Source organism: Bombina bombina, chromosome 11, assembly GCF_027579735.1.
Source record: "Bombina bombina isolate aBomBom1 chromosome 11, aBomBom1.pri, whole genome shotgun sequence".
NCBI classification, from domain to species: domain Eukaryota; kingdom Metazoa; phylum Chordata; class Amphibia; order Anura; family Bombinatoridae; genus Bombina; species Bombina bombina.
This window is the reverse complement of record NC_069509.1, coordinates 36033532-36049176: the sequence shown is the minus strand read 5'-3', so window position 1 is coordinate 36049176 and position 15645 is coordinate 36033532. Positions and strand designations below refer to the sequence as shown.

Here is a 15645-nt window from a genome sequence, read left to right as displayed (position 1 = left end):
GCTATACATTTTGTTCTTATTGTAGGATGGGATTTTTATGAAAATGCAGCTTCCAGGCAATATCTGAATCATTTTCTCACATACATCTATGTGTCACTGGTCCCATCTCAGTCTACAGGTTACACGAGTCACATTACATAACTGGAGCGGGTGACTCGGCCAGCAAATATTTGGGAATACAAAGCTGGCATGAGATACCCGACTGATGTGGTAAGTGGCATTCAGGAATCAAATGAATGAGTCAGACACCGGTTTACAAAAAACACGTTTATATAAAATAAAAAAAAAAGACAAATTAACAGAGCAGAATGTAAATCAAGAAACTGTCATAACCCGCTGTGAAAAGGGAAGAGGAGATAACCGAGATTGGTGATATGTGCCTGCCTTGTGCAGATCAAGCAAAGTGACACAAACCTGCAGAGTATCGCGTCTTTCAAGTGACTGACAGCAGAGCTCAGGAACCCAACCCCTCCCTATATATATAGCTGCACAGAGTTGCTTTTAAAACCTTCCCTAGTTATATACCCAAAGACTTTCAATGCATTAACCCTCCCTATGGAATAAACCAAGCTGCAGAGCATCTCCTTGGAGTGTCCAGAGAACCTGATATTTGGTGGGGTGGGATGAGAAGAACTTCACAGTCCAGCCAAGAGAGACGCAGCGTCACCCGTTCCAGCAGCATGAGGATATTTTAGGGGATTTAAGTTGAGAGGAGCTGGAGAATAATCGCTCTGCGATACATTCCCAAGCTCCAGAGGATGCGTTACCGGCTCCAGATCCCTGCAGTGCAGTACCGGTAGAGGTTTCCCAGCTGCCCTCAGACAGCTCTTTAACACTAAACACCTGTAGCGCAATACCTCGCTATGCAGATTGCGCAGCTTTTGTCCATTTTTTACACTGCGCATTTTACATTCACCATTTAATACTCATGGAACAGTGTTGTAGTGCATAAATACCGAGGATATTCCCTAAAGGGAGCCCACGGTTTAAGTGGTGATGCCCTGTTTGTACCCATTGTCCTGGTAACAATCTCTTTACCGCCGGGATTGAGGCAGCGGATCTGGGTAGCAGGGCAGCTAGGATCCTACATACCATTCATAAGCATAACAAGCTAAGGGCATGGGAACCACAATGATTTCTGGAGTGTCATGCCTTTGTGTACCCTTTAATTAATATTAAGATACAGGGGGCGTCCACACCCCAACTCAGGATGAGCTAGTAGGAAGTTACTCCCCTAGTTAACCGTGTCAATACCAGAGAGGCCAACAGCTTTGCGCTGTACTCCCCAGCACATCAACAGTTAAATAGGAGTTCAGTGCACCCTCCCCGTCCACACCCAGGCAAAGCCCCTAAGCATGTTGGGGAGGCAGATACAGTAGAGTTGCCCTTATTCGGGGCAGTAGTGCTGTGGCGCCTGCCGCTAGCTTTCCCGGCTTAGCACCTGCTCTTCTGCACAATGGAAAGGTTTCCCATCAGGTTCAGACGGGGGATCCTGGAGCAGACGCTGAAAACCTTCCTGGGTGAGCAGGCGGCAGGAGCGTAGGTCCACGTGTTGCAAGCGGGGGCATCGCTTGAAGAAGGCCAGGGATTGGTCTGTCAGGCGGTGACACCCTGCGATAAAAAGCAGCAATTAAAACACAACATACAAGTGGCTGATTCACAGACAGAAGGGAGGGAGGACGGCAAATTAAAAAAGAAGTAGATTAAAAAGAAGCTGTTGATACAAAACTATAAATGAAAAACAAAATAAATAAAGTTTAGAATCCAAGAGTTACCAAATAAGATGAATTTAAAAGGGATAGAAAGGTCAAAATTGATATGTGCACGAGTGCATTTTAATGTTAAATAAAGGCATTTTTAAAATATACTTGCATTAGCAAAAATGCTTCTAGTAAAAGTTATTACTGGTTCAGCGGCATACGCACATATGCTACGAATGATCAGAGGATCAGGATTCAAAAAAGTCTGCTCAGAGAGCTGGCATTGGCGTGCATGGTGTCTGAAGACTTAATTTGTGTCATACAAACCACTGGCGACTCTCTGGGAAGGTGCAGTTGTTGAATGCTGATGCACAGGCACTTGCAGCATATGTATGTATGCTGCTGAAAAACCGTTATCAATTTTACTATAAGCATTGTTGTGTATGGAATTAGATTGCAACAATGTTTATTTAAAATTGAAATGCCCATTTTAATTTTGGCCTTTTTATTCCTTTAATAATAAAGTATTGCTAGTTCATGTGCCTAGTATCTCTACATCATTTAATTTAAGTAGCTTTAAAAAGGGACAAAAAACACTAAGATTGTAAAAAAAAAAAAAAAAAAAGGTTTAAATTATGGGTTGAACAAAAAAAATAAACTTTGCAACATAATTTCAGTTTATTTTTTGATGCTGGGCTTCAATTCATTAAAGTTTACAATTCCTTCAATAATCTTAAAAACAGGGGCACTTTCATTCATTTAAGTTTACAAAGATGCTTATTTTTTAAAAATACTTACAATTGCATTATAGTAATCATAACGCCGAACCTCCGCCCGCAGCTCCTGCTTTCTTTAGCAGATCGATGACTTATCTGGCTTCCTCCAATCTTTGCGTACCCCCTTTGACGTCCAGCTCGTGGGACACGGAACGATTGGAGGAAGCCGCATTCACCATCCATATGCTAAAGAAAGCAGGAGATGCGGGCGTAGGTTCGGCGTTATGTTTACTATAATGCAATTGTAAGTATTTTTTTAAAAAAAAGCGACTTTGTAAAATTTAATGAATTAAAAGCGCCCCTGTTTTGAGGATTATTTTTTGATACTGGGCTTTAATTCATTAAAGTTTACAATCACTTTAAGTCCCTTTTATCTGAAATATGAAAATTGTGGGCTTTACAATCCCCATGAGAATTAGAAGTATAGATCCCAGACTTAACAAGTCTAACCCTGCTATATTCTAAAAAGTTTGTAGATGATAGGAGGTGAGTGAACAGATCAAGAAAATGCAGGTAATCAAGGTTGAAACAAAAAAGGGCCGTGTCGGTGCCTCTCCCGACACAGATTAGAACAAACAAAACCGAAAGTTTGCAGTCCAAATAAGGCAATACAAAAATGTCCCTTATAAACCATCTTCAAACAAGGTGAGGTGTTGTAAAGATAGTATAGTAGGCACATTAAAAGCACTTAAACGGAGCGATATTGAAAATTTATACCTTTATTTTCTCGTGTAACAAGCACATGTAACTTTCACAAACATAGTGATTACCAGGAGACACAGTTGTTAACAGGGGGTGACGTCAACTGACGCGTTTCACGCCTTTCTGGCGCTTTGTCAAAGATGTGTAGTGGGAGGTGTGCTGGCTACTTATAATCCTGTTGGATTAGGTGCCTCCTCCCCTACAAACATGTCACCAGTATTTACATACCTCAGTGTTTATAACAAATATAACATACAATTAGACAATATTAAGAACACTGTATAATGCCGTAGCTTAACTGACCACTAAGAATAGCACACCCATAAAGGATGTGTCAGTCTAATTCTAGTTACAAAATAACAATGAGCTAGCTGAGCGATATTGTTTATTGATACAAAGAGATAATACCTAACTTATTTGTTGAAAGTCATCTTTTAAAAGGACTCAGGATATAAGATTCTCTTTAGGGTGAATTAGAAACCCTCTCTTGAATTTCTAGTTATAATTACCAGTATATCGCTCAGGTTGCTGATCATCGGTAAGGGAAGCCCTCAGTATAGTTACAGCATAGTAACTTAAAAACAAGCTGTACTTCACACCGAATATCTGTATACAAAACCTATGTGTTCAAAACCTATGTATTATCTACGTTACTTGATAAATATTTAAATAGAACCTTGTAGACAACAAAAATGATGTGCCTACTAGTCTACAATCTACAATTAAGTCAATATATAGGCTTCCTCTGATTTATCTTAAACTCTATCAGTTCTAATCTAATCATTTTTTTAGAATACTAACATGTTAAAACTGTGGGATATCACATATAGGATGAATTGTTATATTTATTTTAGGAACATATCTAAAAGAGGGTGGAGGAATAAATGTACAATGCATTTGTCAATGAAAAATTGTAAGTCAAATCTGAAAAGCTCTTATATCATTTTCCTTGATAGAGATCTATATCCCATCTGGAGTTTATTCCTTTGGGTTCTTTTGTCCCCAAATTAAATATCCATTTGGCCTCTCTATCTAACAGGTTTCTAAATCTATCTCCTCCTCTGTTTGAGGGTATGAAGTAAATTGCCTGGAATTTGAACGCTTTTTTATTTTTTTTCAAAAGTATTTCCATGTTTGAAATAATGTTTGGCAATTGGTGTTTTTGGTGGGTCTCTTTCAAGTGATGTAAGGTGTTCACGTATCCTATCTTTTAGAAAACGACTTGTACAACCTGTATACTGTTGTCTACAGATTTGGCAAGTAATCAAATAAACAATGTACTTGGAGCAACAGTCTAACCTATGGCTAATACTGTAGATTATGTTTGTAGTTTTAGAGGTGAAAGTGTCACCTGTAATACGGTGTTGACATACATTACAAGGATGCTTGCCACACTTGAAAAAAACCTTTTTTAGATAACCATGTTTCTTTTGACCTTTTTGTAGAGTTTGTATAAACATATTGGGTTACCGTACTACCTATTGTTGGAGCCTTTCTGGATAAAATTTAATGCCACTAAATAGGCATTCCTTTAGTTTGTCATCCAACCTAAGAATTTCTAGATTTTTATTTACAATATTTTTGATTTGGTTGAATTGATTGCTATATTGAGTAACAAAGACTGTACTATTTTCACTATAGCCTACAGGATTCGTTTTATGTATTTTCTTTTTGGGTACTCTTTTTCAGCAGGTCCTTACGTTTAATTTTGGCTACTTCGGTTCTGAGAGACATAAGTGTTTTCTTGTCATAACCTCTTTGTATTAGTCTTTCCACTAACTTAAGGACTATTTTACCCATTCACTTATCATCTGTACATATCCTCCTAATCCTTATTAGTTGGCCTTTTGGTATCCCTCTTTTAGTATGTTGGGGATGGCAGGAATCAGCCCTTAGACTAGTGTTCCCAGATATGTCCTTTCTGTATAGTTCTGTGCATATCTTGCCTTTTTCTACTTTTACTTTTTTAACCTGAAATGTGAATTTTAGATTTAGGTCATTATTGTTAAGGAATTTGATAAATTTCTGAATTTGTTCATTTGTCCCTCGACAGATAAACAGAAGATCATCTATCTCATTGTACTTACTGAACCTATTTTCCTGGCCAAATATATATGTTGCCTCAAACCATCCTAAAAACAAATTGGCATACAAGGGGGCAAACTTTTCCCCCATTGCAGTCCCGCATGTCTGAAGGAAAAATTCAGAATTGAACAGGAAGAATTTATGAGTTAAGAGGAACCTTAGTGACTCTAATATAAATTCAATCAGCTCACTCGAGAAACTACTTTTCAGAAGTAAATGATACTACTTTTAGGCCCAATTCATGTGGGATACATGAATATAGGGACGATACATCCACTGTAAGCCACATATTGCAATCATTCCAGTTTTTATTTTTAAGCTTTTGTAATACATGAGTTGTATCTTTGAGATAACCAGGAAGTGATTGCACATAAGGCTGAAGTAGATTGACTATCCATTCACCCAGTTTTTCTCCTAATGACCACACCCCTGACACGATTGGCCTGCCTGGGGGGAGGCCGGGTTTTTATAAATCTTGGGGACAATTCTGAAATTGGCTGTAGTAGGCATTAGATTGTACAGGTAATCACACAATTTGTGGTCAAGTATACCTAGATGTACCCCCAATCTAAAAGTTTACTAAGTTGTTTTTGATATATAGGGGTTTGATCTCTTTTTAGTTTACAATATGTATTGATGTCATTCAGTTGGTGTTTAACTTCTGAATGGTAATCTTGTTTATTTTGTATAATTATTGTCCCTCCTTTGTCTGATGGAGTAATGGCTATTTCTTCATTTTTTAATATTGTAAATAGAAATCTAGAAATTCTTAGGTTGGATGACAAACTAAAGGAATGCCTATCTAGTGGCATTAAATTTGTATCCAGAAAGGCTCCAACAATAGATAGTAAGGTAACCCAATATGTTTATACAAACTCTACAAAAAGGTCAAAAGAAACATGGTTATCTAAAAAAGTTTTTTAAAGTGTGGCAAGCATCCTTGTAATGTATGTCAACACTGTATTACAGGTGACACTTTCACCTCTTCAACTACAAACATAATCTACAGTATTAGCCATAGGTTAGACTGTTGCTCTAAGTACATTGTTTATTTGATTACTTGCCAAATCTGTAGACAACAGTATACAGGTTGTACAAGTCGTTTTCTAAAAGATAGGATACGTGAACACCTTACATCACTTGAAAGAGACCCACCAAAAACACTAATTGCCAAACATTATTTCAAACATGGAAATACTTTTGAAAAAAATAAAAAAGCATTCAAATTCCAGGCAATTTACTTCATACCCTCAAACAGAGGAGGCGATAGATTTAGAAACCTGTTAGATAGAGAGGCCAAATTGATATTTAATTTGGGGACAAAAGAACCCAAAGGAATAAACTCCAGATGGGATATAGATCTCTATCAAGGAAAATGATATAAGAGCTTTTCAGATTTGACTTACAATTTTTCATTGACAAATGCATTGTACATTTATTCCTCCACACTCTTTTAGATATGTTCCTAAAATAAATATAACAATTCATCCTATATGTGATATCCCACAGTTTTAACATGTTAGTATTCTAAAAAATGATTAGATTAGAACTGATGGAGTTTAAGATAAATCAGAGGAAGCCTATATATTGACTTAATTGTAGATTGTAGACTAGTAGGCACATCATTTTTGTTGTCTACAAGGTTCTATTTAAATATTTATCAAGTAACGTAGATAATACATAGGTTTTGAACACACAGGTTTTGTATACAGATATTCGGTGTGAAGTACAGCTTGTTTTTAAGCTACTATGCTGTAACTATACTGACGGCTTCCCTTACCGATGATCAGCAACCTGAGCGATATACTGGTAATTATAACTAGAAATTCAAGAGAGGGTTTCTAATTCACCCTAAAGAGAATCTTATATCCTGAGTCCTTTTAAAAGATGACTTTCAACAAATAAGTTAGGTATTATCTCTTTGTATCAATAAACAATATCGCTCAGCTAGCTCATTGTTACTTTGTAACTAGAATTAGACTGACACATCCTTTATGGGTGTGCTATTCTTAGTGGTCAGTTAACCTACGGCATTATACAGTGTTCTTAAAAGGTACACTGAACCCAAATTTTTTCTTTCGTGATTCAGATAGAGCATGCAATTTTAAACAACTTTCTAATTTACTCCTATTATCAATTTTTCTTCGTTCTCTTACTTTCTTTATTTGAAAAAGAAGGCATCTAAGCTATTTTTTTGGTTCAGTACCATGGAAGGCACTTGTTTATTGGTAGGTGAATTTACCCACCAATCAGCAAGAACATAGTGTGTTCACCAAAAATGGTCTGGCATCTAAACTTAGATTCTTGCATTTCAAATAAAGATATCAAGAGAATGAAAATAATTTGATAATAGGAGTAAATTAGAAAGTTGCTTAAAATTGCATGCTCTATCTGAATCATGATAGAAAAAGATTGGGTTCAGTGTCCCTTTAATATAGTCTAATTTATGTAAATACTGGTGACATGTTTGTAGGGGAGGAGGCACCTAATCCAACAGGGTTATAAGTAGCCAGCACACCTCCCACTACACATCTTTGACAAAGCGCCAGAAAGGCGTGAAACGCGTCAGATGACGTCACCCTCCATTAGTACCTGTGTCTCCTGGGAATCACTGTGTTTGTGAAAGTTACATGTGTTTGTTACACGAGAAAATACATTTTCAATATCGCTCCGTTTAAGTGCTTTTAATGTGCCTACTATACTATCTTTACAACACCTCACCTTTTTGAAGATTGTTTATAAGGGACATTTTTGTATTGCCTTATAATTCTAAAAAGTAATTTAATTTCCATCGTGGGGAGGAGAGTCCACTGCTTCATTCATTACTTGTGGGAAATAAGAACTTGGCCACCAGGAGGAGGCAAAGACACCCCAGCCAAAGGTCATTCTGCTAAGGGAACAAGGAACAGTAGGAGAAATATCAGGGTATAAATGGTGTCAGAAGAACGGGCAGGAGCAGTGAACTCTCTTCCCCACTATGGAAATGAAATTATCAGGTAAGCAAAATTTATGTTTTCCATCTAAAGGGGAGGAGAGTCCACTGCTTCATTCATCACTTGTGGGAACAAATATCCAAGCTCTAGAGGACACTGAATGAAGAAAACAGGAGGGTAAAGGAGGCAGACCCTATACTGAGGGCACCACAGTCAGCAGAACCTTTCTCCCAAAAGCTGCTTCTACCGAAGCAAAAACGTTAAATTTGTAAAATTTTTCAAAAGAATGTAAGGATGACTAGGTGGCCGCCTTACAAATCTGCTCCATAGAAGCCTCATTCTTAAAGGCCCAAGAAGAGGCCACAGCTCTAGTCGAGTGAGCCGTAATCCTCTGAGGAGGCTTGTGTCCCGCTGTCTCATAGGATCATACTCCTCAACCAAAAAGATAGAGAAGTTGCAGAGGCCCTTCCAGAGTACACAACGAATAAAGACAACGTCTGTCTGAAACCCTTTGTGGCTTTAAGATAAAACTTCAAGGCCTGAGCCACATCCAGATTATGAAGTAACCACTCCTTTAAAGAGGAAGGGTTGGGACATAAGGAAGGAACCACTATTTCCTGATTAATGTTACGACTCAACACTACATTGGAAAGGAATCCCAAACCAGTGTGCAGAAACTTGGTCAGCATGAAAAACTAAGTAAGGAGGCTCAAATTGTAAGGCCACTAACTCTGCGTGCCGATGTAATAGCCAATAACAACAGGACCTTCCATGAGAGAATCTTAATGTCCAGGGCAAGCAGAGGCTCAAACGGAGCCCTCTGCAAAAACTTAAGCACCAAGTTTAAGCTCCAGGGAGGAGCCGGATTCCTGAAGACCGGTCTAATGCTAACCACAAAGACAAGCAAAATCGAATGAGGTGCACAAACAGCCGGTGGTGAATGAAATTTTCTTTATTGCACTTAAAAATATCTCTCTCTCCAGAGATACAGGAAAATCAAGCCAAATAGCGAGTGGATGTAGCCTCACTCCAGTGACTGTCTGCTGACATGTTTCGGCAATGAAGCCGTAATCGTAGCTACAGTCTCAGGTGTGCACCAGTCCTATAAACTGGTTCCTGTTGCCTGATTGGTTAAAAGGATAATTAAAACCATACCTGGAGTGAAGCTAAATCCCACTCTTCTCAAAAAATACAAAACGGGATGTCATTTTCTCATTACAAAGTGTAGCAATACAATCATTTGTACATTTTATATTTAAACAGCCAACAGTGAGAGTATCAAAATATGACAATTTGTATAAATATATAAAAAATACATTAATTCCCAACATAACCACAGCCTGAACAAAAGGACTGAATGTCAGGAAGCTCCGCAAGATTCTTATGCAACAGTACCGATAAAGCCGAGATCTGTCCTCTTAGGGAACTGGCGGAAAGACCCTTATCCAGACCATCCTGGAGAAAGGCCAAAATCCTGGATACCTTGACCTTGTGCCATGGGTATCCTCTTTCCTCACACCAGAACAAGTAGGTCCTCCACACCTTGTGGTAGATGCAGCTAGTGACTGCTTCCTGGCCTGGACGAGAGTGTTGATCACTCTCTCCGAAAAACCTCTTTTGGCTAAGACTAGGCGTTCAATTTCCATGCAGTCAGCCTCAGAATCGAGATTTTGATGTAGAAAAGGAACAATTGTGAGTCTCTGCCCATTCCAGAATCCGAGATACTTCCCTCATTGCTAGGGAGCTTCTCTCCCCCCCCCTGGTGGTTTATGTAAGCCACCTAGGTAATGTTGTCCGATTGGAATCCGATGAACTGGGACAACCCCAGAGGGGGCCAAACTCTCAGAGCGTTGAATATCGCATGAAGTTCCAGAATATTTATAGGTAGACTCGATTCCTCTCGAGTCGATCTGCCTTGTGCCTTTCTGGCACCCCAAATGGCTCCCCATCCTGATAGACTCGCATCCGTGGTTACACTCTCCCAGGATGGTCTCAGGAAGGAAGTCCCTTGAGACAACTGGCACGGTCGGGTCCACCAAGACAGGGACTCCCTCACCGGTCTGTCCAGAGAGATCTGTTGGGACAAATCTGAATGATCGCCGTTCCATTGTCTCAACATGCACTGCTGAAGAGGTCTGAGATGGAACCTGGCGAAAGGGATGACATCTATGCTGGATACCATGAGCCCGATTACCTCCATACACTTGGCCACAGATGTCCTGGAGGATGTCTGCAGGGCTAGAGAGTTGGACGCAAGCTTGCAACGTCTCTGGTCTGTCAGAAATATCTTCATTGCTGAAGAATCTAGTATCGTACCCAGGAACTCCACCCTGTTGCTGGGGACCAATGAACTCTTTCCTTCATTTATCTTCCACCTGTGGGACCGAAGTAGAAGGGGGAAGAGCTCTCGAGTGATCCTCCTCCAGACTCTAGGATGGAGCCTGTACCAGGATATCGTCCAGATACGGAGCCACTGCAATCCCTCAGGCTCTCTCTACTGAGAGAAGAGCTCCCAGAACCTTTGTAAAGTCTCTTGGGGCAGTCGCCAGACAAAATAGAAGGGCCACAAACTGTAAGTGCTGGTCCAGGAAGGCGAACCTTAGAAACTTGAAATGCTCCTTGTGGATTGGAACATGAAGGTAAGCATCCTTTAGGTCTATGGTTGTCATGAATTGTCCCTCTTGAACCAGGGGCAAAATTGACCTGATCATCTCCATCTTGAACAATGGAACTGACAGAAAAACTTGTTTAGAGCCTTTAAGTCCAGTATTGGACGAAACGTGCCCTCCTTCTTTGGGACCACAAAAAGGTTTGAATAATACCCCAGACCTCTCTTCCAGAGGGACTGGGAGGATTACTCTGAGAGATGAGAGATTATTCACACATCCCAGGAAGGCGTCTCTATTCTCTGGTCTTAGAGATATTTGACAGGAGAAACCTGCCTCTGGGCGGGTACGATTTGAAACCTATCCTGTACCCCTGGGCGACGACCTCCAGGACCCAAGGGTCTGTAACATCTCCCCTCCAGGCCTCTGTAAAAAGAAATAGTCTGCCCCCTACCTGGTCCAAGGACGGGTCAGGGGCCACCCCTTAATGCTGACTTTGACTCGGCATGCTTCTTGTTCTGCTTGGACTTATTCCAAGAACCCTTGGACTGCTCGGATTTTGCAGAAGGCTGCTGGTGCTGAGACTTGTCCGCACGAAAGGGACGAAAAGTAGATCCCTTAGGTTTGGCTTTCTTATCCTGAGGTAAGAAGGCACCCTTGCCACCCGTGACTGTAGATATAATAGAATCCAGGCCCGGGCCAAACAAAACCTTCCCCTTGAATGGTAGAGAAATAAAGCGAGACTTAGATGTCATGTCGGCAGACCATGATTTTAGTCACAGAGCCCCGCGAGCTAAAACAAAAAACCCTGATGTCTTAGCATTCAGGCGAAAAATCTGCATCTTAGCATCACAAATGAACAAATGTACTACCCTTAAGGCTTTGATTCGATCCATAATATCATCAAGGGGGGGGGGTCTCCACCTCGACCATTGCTGATAGGAAGCCTCACCAGCCACCGCAGTGACTGCCACCGCCAGTTGGAAAACTAACCCTGTCTGTTGGAACATCTTCCACAACATGGACTCCATCTTTTTATCCATGAGTTCCTTAAAAGAGGAGCTATCCTCGAGCGGAATGTTCGTTCTCTTAGTGAGCGTGGAGATAGCACCATCCACCTTAGGGATGGTTCCCCTCAGTTCAAGCTGCGCGTCCGGAACAGGGAAAAGCTTCTTAAAAGAAGACAAGGGAGAAAAGGGCGAACCCAGTTTCTCCCATTCATTCTTAATAATGTTCACCATTTTGAGCAGAACCAGGAAGGCCTGGGTCACTACCCTGTCCTTGTAAACCCTATCCAGTTTAGGGATCGAAGGTTCCTCCGGGAGTTTCGGTTCCGGAACTTCTAGCATAGCAAGCACTTCCTTCAGCAGGACACGCAAATGCAACATCTTAAAATTTGAAATCTAGTTCCTCCGCGGACAGAGGCGTAGAAGTAGCCAATTCCGACCCAGAAGCGTCATCCTCAGATAAGTAGGAGTTGTACTCCTCAGCGGATAATCTGTCCAAGATATCCAGCAAAGTCGAAAACCCCTGAGACGGATAGCAGTTCCGTACCTTTAGCTTGCGCTTAGTAGGACTAGGCATCGCATTTATGGCCACAGAAACCACAGTCTGCAACTGATCAGCGAAGTCTGGGGGCCAAAGGGCCCCACCCACGTGAGGATTAGTTGTGCCCTGGGGAACTGCTTGTGTAATCGGAGATGCTTGTAGGGAACGCACCTCGCGGGGCGGAGAACCCTCAGGAGGTGAACGGCTCAGTCGTACAAAATACTTTATTCTTTTTTGAAGTAGTAATATTGTCATAATATGTGGAACAGAGCTGTAACGGCAGTTCCACCTGAACCTCCTCACAGTATACACAGTTAGAAGGTTTAGATAGAGGAGTATCCTCCAACATATCAGAGTCATCCATAGCTTGTGCCTTTATTACGGACTTGATCATTGATTAAATGGCACCTTTATATCCCAATAGCCGGGGCACTCGCCCCCTCCTATGACTCGGACTACAAGAAACAGCTTTCGCCTCCGAACACAGGTCGAGAAAGAGGAAGTTACTGAGGCCACACCGGTCACATGGAGTGTCATGCAGGACTGCCCCTGCGCTGTGCGAGAGACACGCCAAAATAAAAAACACCTGTCTCATCTCTCTCCAACTGTTCCACACAGAGCAGAGCCTTATCTCACACAAGTGCAGCAAAAAACAAACATTATGTATATTAAAATCCCCCTTGTTCCATAACCCCCTTCCAAAGATATTACCCTAGATTCTATATAGATAAAAGGAGTTACACTGTGACCCTGTCTTCTTGCATATATATATATATATATATATATATATATATATATATATATATATATATATATACATATATATATACATATATACATATATACATATATAATATGACAGGATCTTACCAAAAGCAACGCCCTTCAAGTGTGACAGGTTAATAACGTCGCTCCTGACATAGACTTGAGAGAATAAAAGCAGGCAGCGAAACTCGTCAACGCTGATTGCTTAAGGAGCTGTTAGTGTGAGTCGGGATGGTTTCACAGAAGAACTCACCCTGCTTCTCCGGACTCTAACTTTCACCCATGACAGGACTACTTAAAACTCCAGTCCTATTGTGAAGAGTACTACCCTCAATAAGAGATTACTCCGAATCTTCCGACACTTCTCTGCCAACCTCCTGTGATGAAAGGCAAAGAATGCCTGGGGGATGAGTGGAGGAGGTATTTAAGCCTTTGGCTGGGGTATCTTTGCCTACTCCTGGTGGCCAAGTTCTTATTTCCCACAAGTGATGAAGCAGTGGACTCGCCTCCCCTTTAGATGGAAATAGACAATGGCTACAGAATTTGTTTACTTTTCTTCCTAGGGGCCATGAGACACTAAACCAAGAGATAGACTACAAACAGTGCACATTTTACTATTAAAATGACAGTATGCATAATTTTAAAATATACTCAGTATGCAGATCCTTTAGAGTGTTGTTGATCTTGCAAAATAAAAACAGAATTTATGTTTACCTGATAAATTTCTTTCTCCAACGGTGTGTCCGGTCCACGGCTTCATCCTTACTTGTGGGATATTCTCTTCCCCTACAGGAAATGGCAAAGAGAGCACCCAGCAAGAGCTGTCCATATAGCACCCCCTCTGGCTCCGCCCCCCAGTCATTCGACCGACGGTTAGGAGAAAAAGGAGAAACTATAGGGTGCCGTGGTGACTGTAGTGTATAAAGAAAGAAATTTTTCAAACCTGATTAAAAACCAGGGCGGGCCGTGGACCGGACACACCGTTGGAGAAAGAAATTTATCAGGTAAACATAAATTCTGTTTTCTCCAACATTGGTGTGTCCGGTCCACGGCTTCATCCTTACTTGTGGGAACCAATACCAAAGCTTTAGGACACGGATGAAGGGAGGGAGCAAACCAGGTTACCTAAACGGAAGGCACCAAGGCTTGCAAAACCTTTCTCCCAAAAATAGCCTCCGAAGAAGCAAAAGTATCAAATTTGTAAAATTTGGCAAAAGTATGCAGAGAAGACCAAGTCGCTGCCTTACAGATCTGATCAACAGAAGCCTCGTTCTTGAAGGCCCATGTGGAAGCCACAGCTCTAGTAGAATGAGCTGTAATTCGTTCAGGAGGCTGCCGTCCGGCATTCTCATAAGCCAATCGGATGATGCTTTTCAGCCAAAAAGAAAGAGGTAGCAGTAGCTTTCTGCCCTCTCCTCTTACCAGAATACACAACAAACAAGGATGATGTCTGTCTGAAATCCTTTGTTGCTTCTAAATAGAACTTTAAAGCACGGACCACATCTAGATTGCGTAACAAACGTTCCTTCTTTGAAACTGGATTCGGACACAGAGAAGGAACAACAATTTCCTGGTTAATATTCCTGTTGGAAACGACCTTTGGAAGAAAACCAGGCTTGGTACGTAAAACTACCTTATCTGTATGGAATACCAGATAGGGAGAAGTACACTGGAAAGCAGATAATTCAGAAACTCTTCTAGCAGAAGAAATAGCAACCAAATACAGAACTTTCCAAGATAGTAACTTAATATCTATGGAATGCATGGGTTCAAACGGAGCCCCCTGAAAAACTGAAAGAACTAAATTTAGACTCCAAACCGGAGCTATTTGTTCAATCACAATCACAGCCACAGCCTTGCTGCGGCTTTTTACCTTCCCTGAGAGTTATTCAGCAATGAAATAAACCTTCCAGAGTCCGTTTTAGTATGCCACAGGACCCATCACATGAAGCTGCATGCACTGCCAGGGAAGTAAACTGCGCAATTGAGGCGCGAAAACGGGGCCTCCTTCCTCTGCATACCAGAGTGAAGGGGCCTTCCTGACTGAAATAGCCGTCTAAGTAAATGCCAGGCGAAAAAAAAAACGTTCCCAAAAGTGCTTTTAAGTGCACAAAACACTCTAAATGCCATTAAAATATTAAATAAAACAATCGATTTAGCCCACAATAGTGTCAACCAGTGTAGAGCCCATTTGTAAGCCTTAATCTGTTATGAGTCTAAGAAAATGGCTTACTTACCCCTTAAGGGAAAAACTGACAGTCTTCTAGCATTAACATGTCTTGTTAGAAATATGACTGATCATACCTTGAGCAGAAAAGTCTGCAAACTGTTCCCCCCAACTGAAGTTCTCTGGGCTCAACAGTCCTGCGTGGGAACAGCAATTGATTTTAGTTACTGCTGCTAAAATCATACTACTCTTTAAACAGAACTCTTCATCTTTTTCTGTTTAGAGTAAATAGTACAAACCGGCACTATTTTAAAATAACAAACTCTTGATAGAAGAATAAAAAACTACAACTAACAACACATA

The 15645-nt window shown here is 40.9% G+C and overlaps 1 protein-coding gene across 2 annotated transcripts in view; it reads right to left on the bottom strand.

The window, feature by feature from the left end:
• Window positions 1-252: 252 nt before the first annotated feature.
• The window catches only part of FBXL19 (F-box and leucine rich repeat protein 19), a 40128-nt gene continuing 24735 nt past the window's right edge, over window positions 253-15645 (bottom strand). For both annotated transcript variants that reach the window (XM_053695105.1, XM_053695106.1), the window contains exon 11: window positions 253-1611. In XM_053695105.1, the coding sequence (XP_053551080.1) occupies window positions 1421-1611 (191 nt within the window). In that variant the 3' untranslated portion in view covers window positions 253-1420. The remainder of the gene's footprint in view (window positions 1612-15645) is intronic.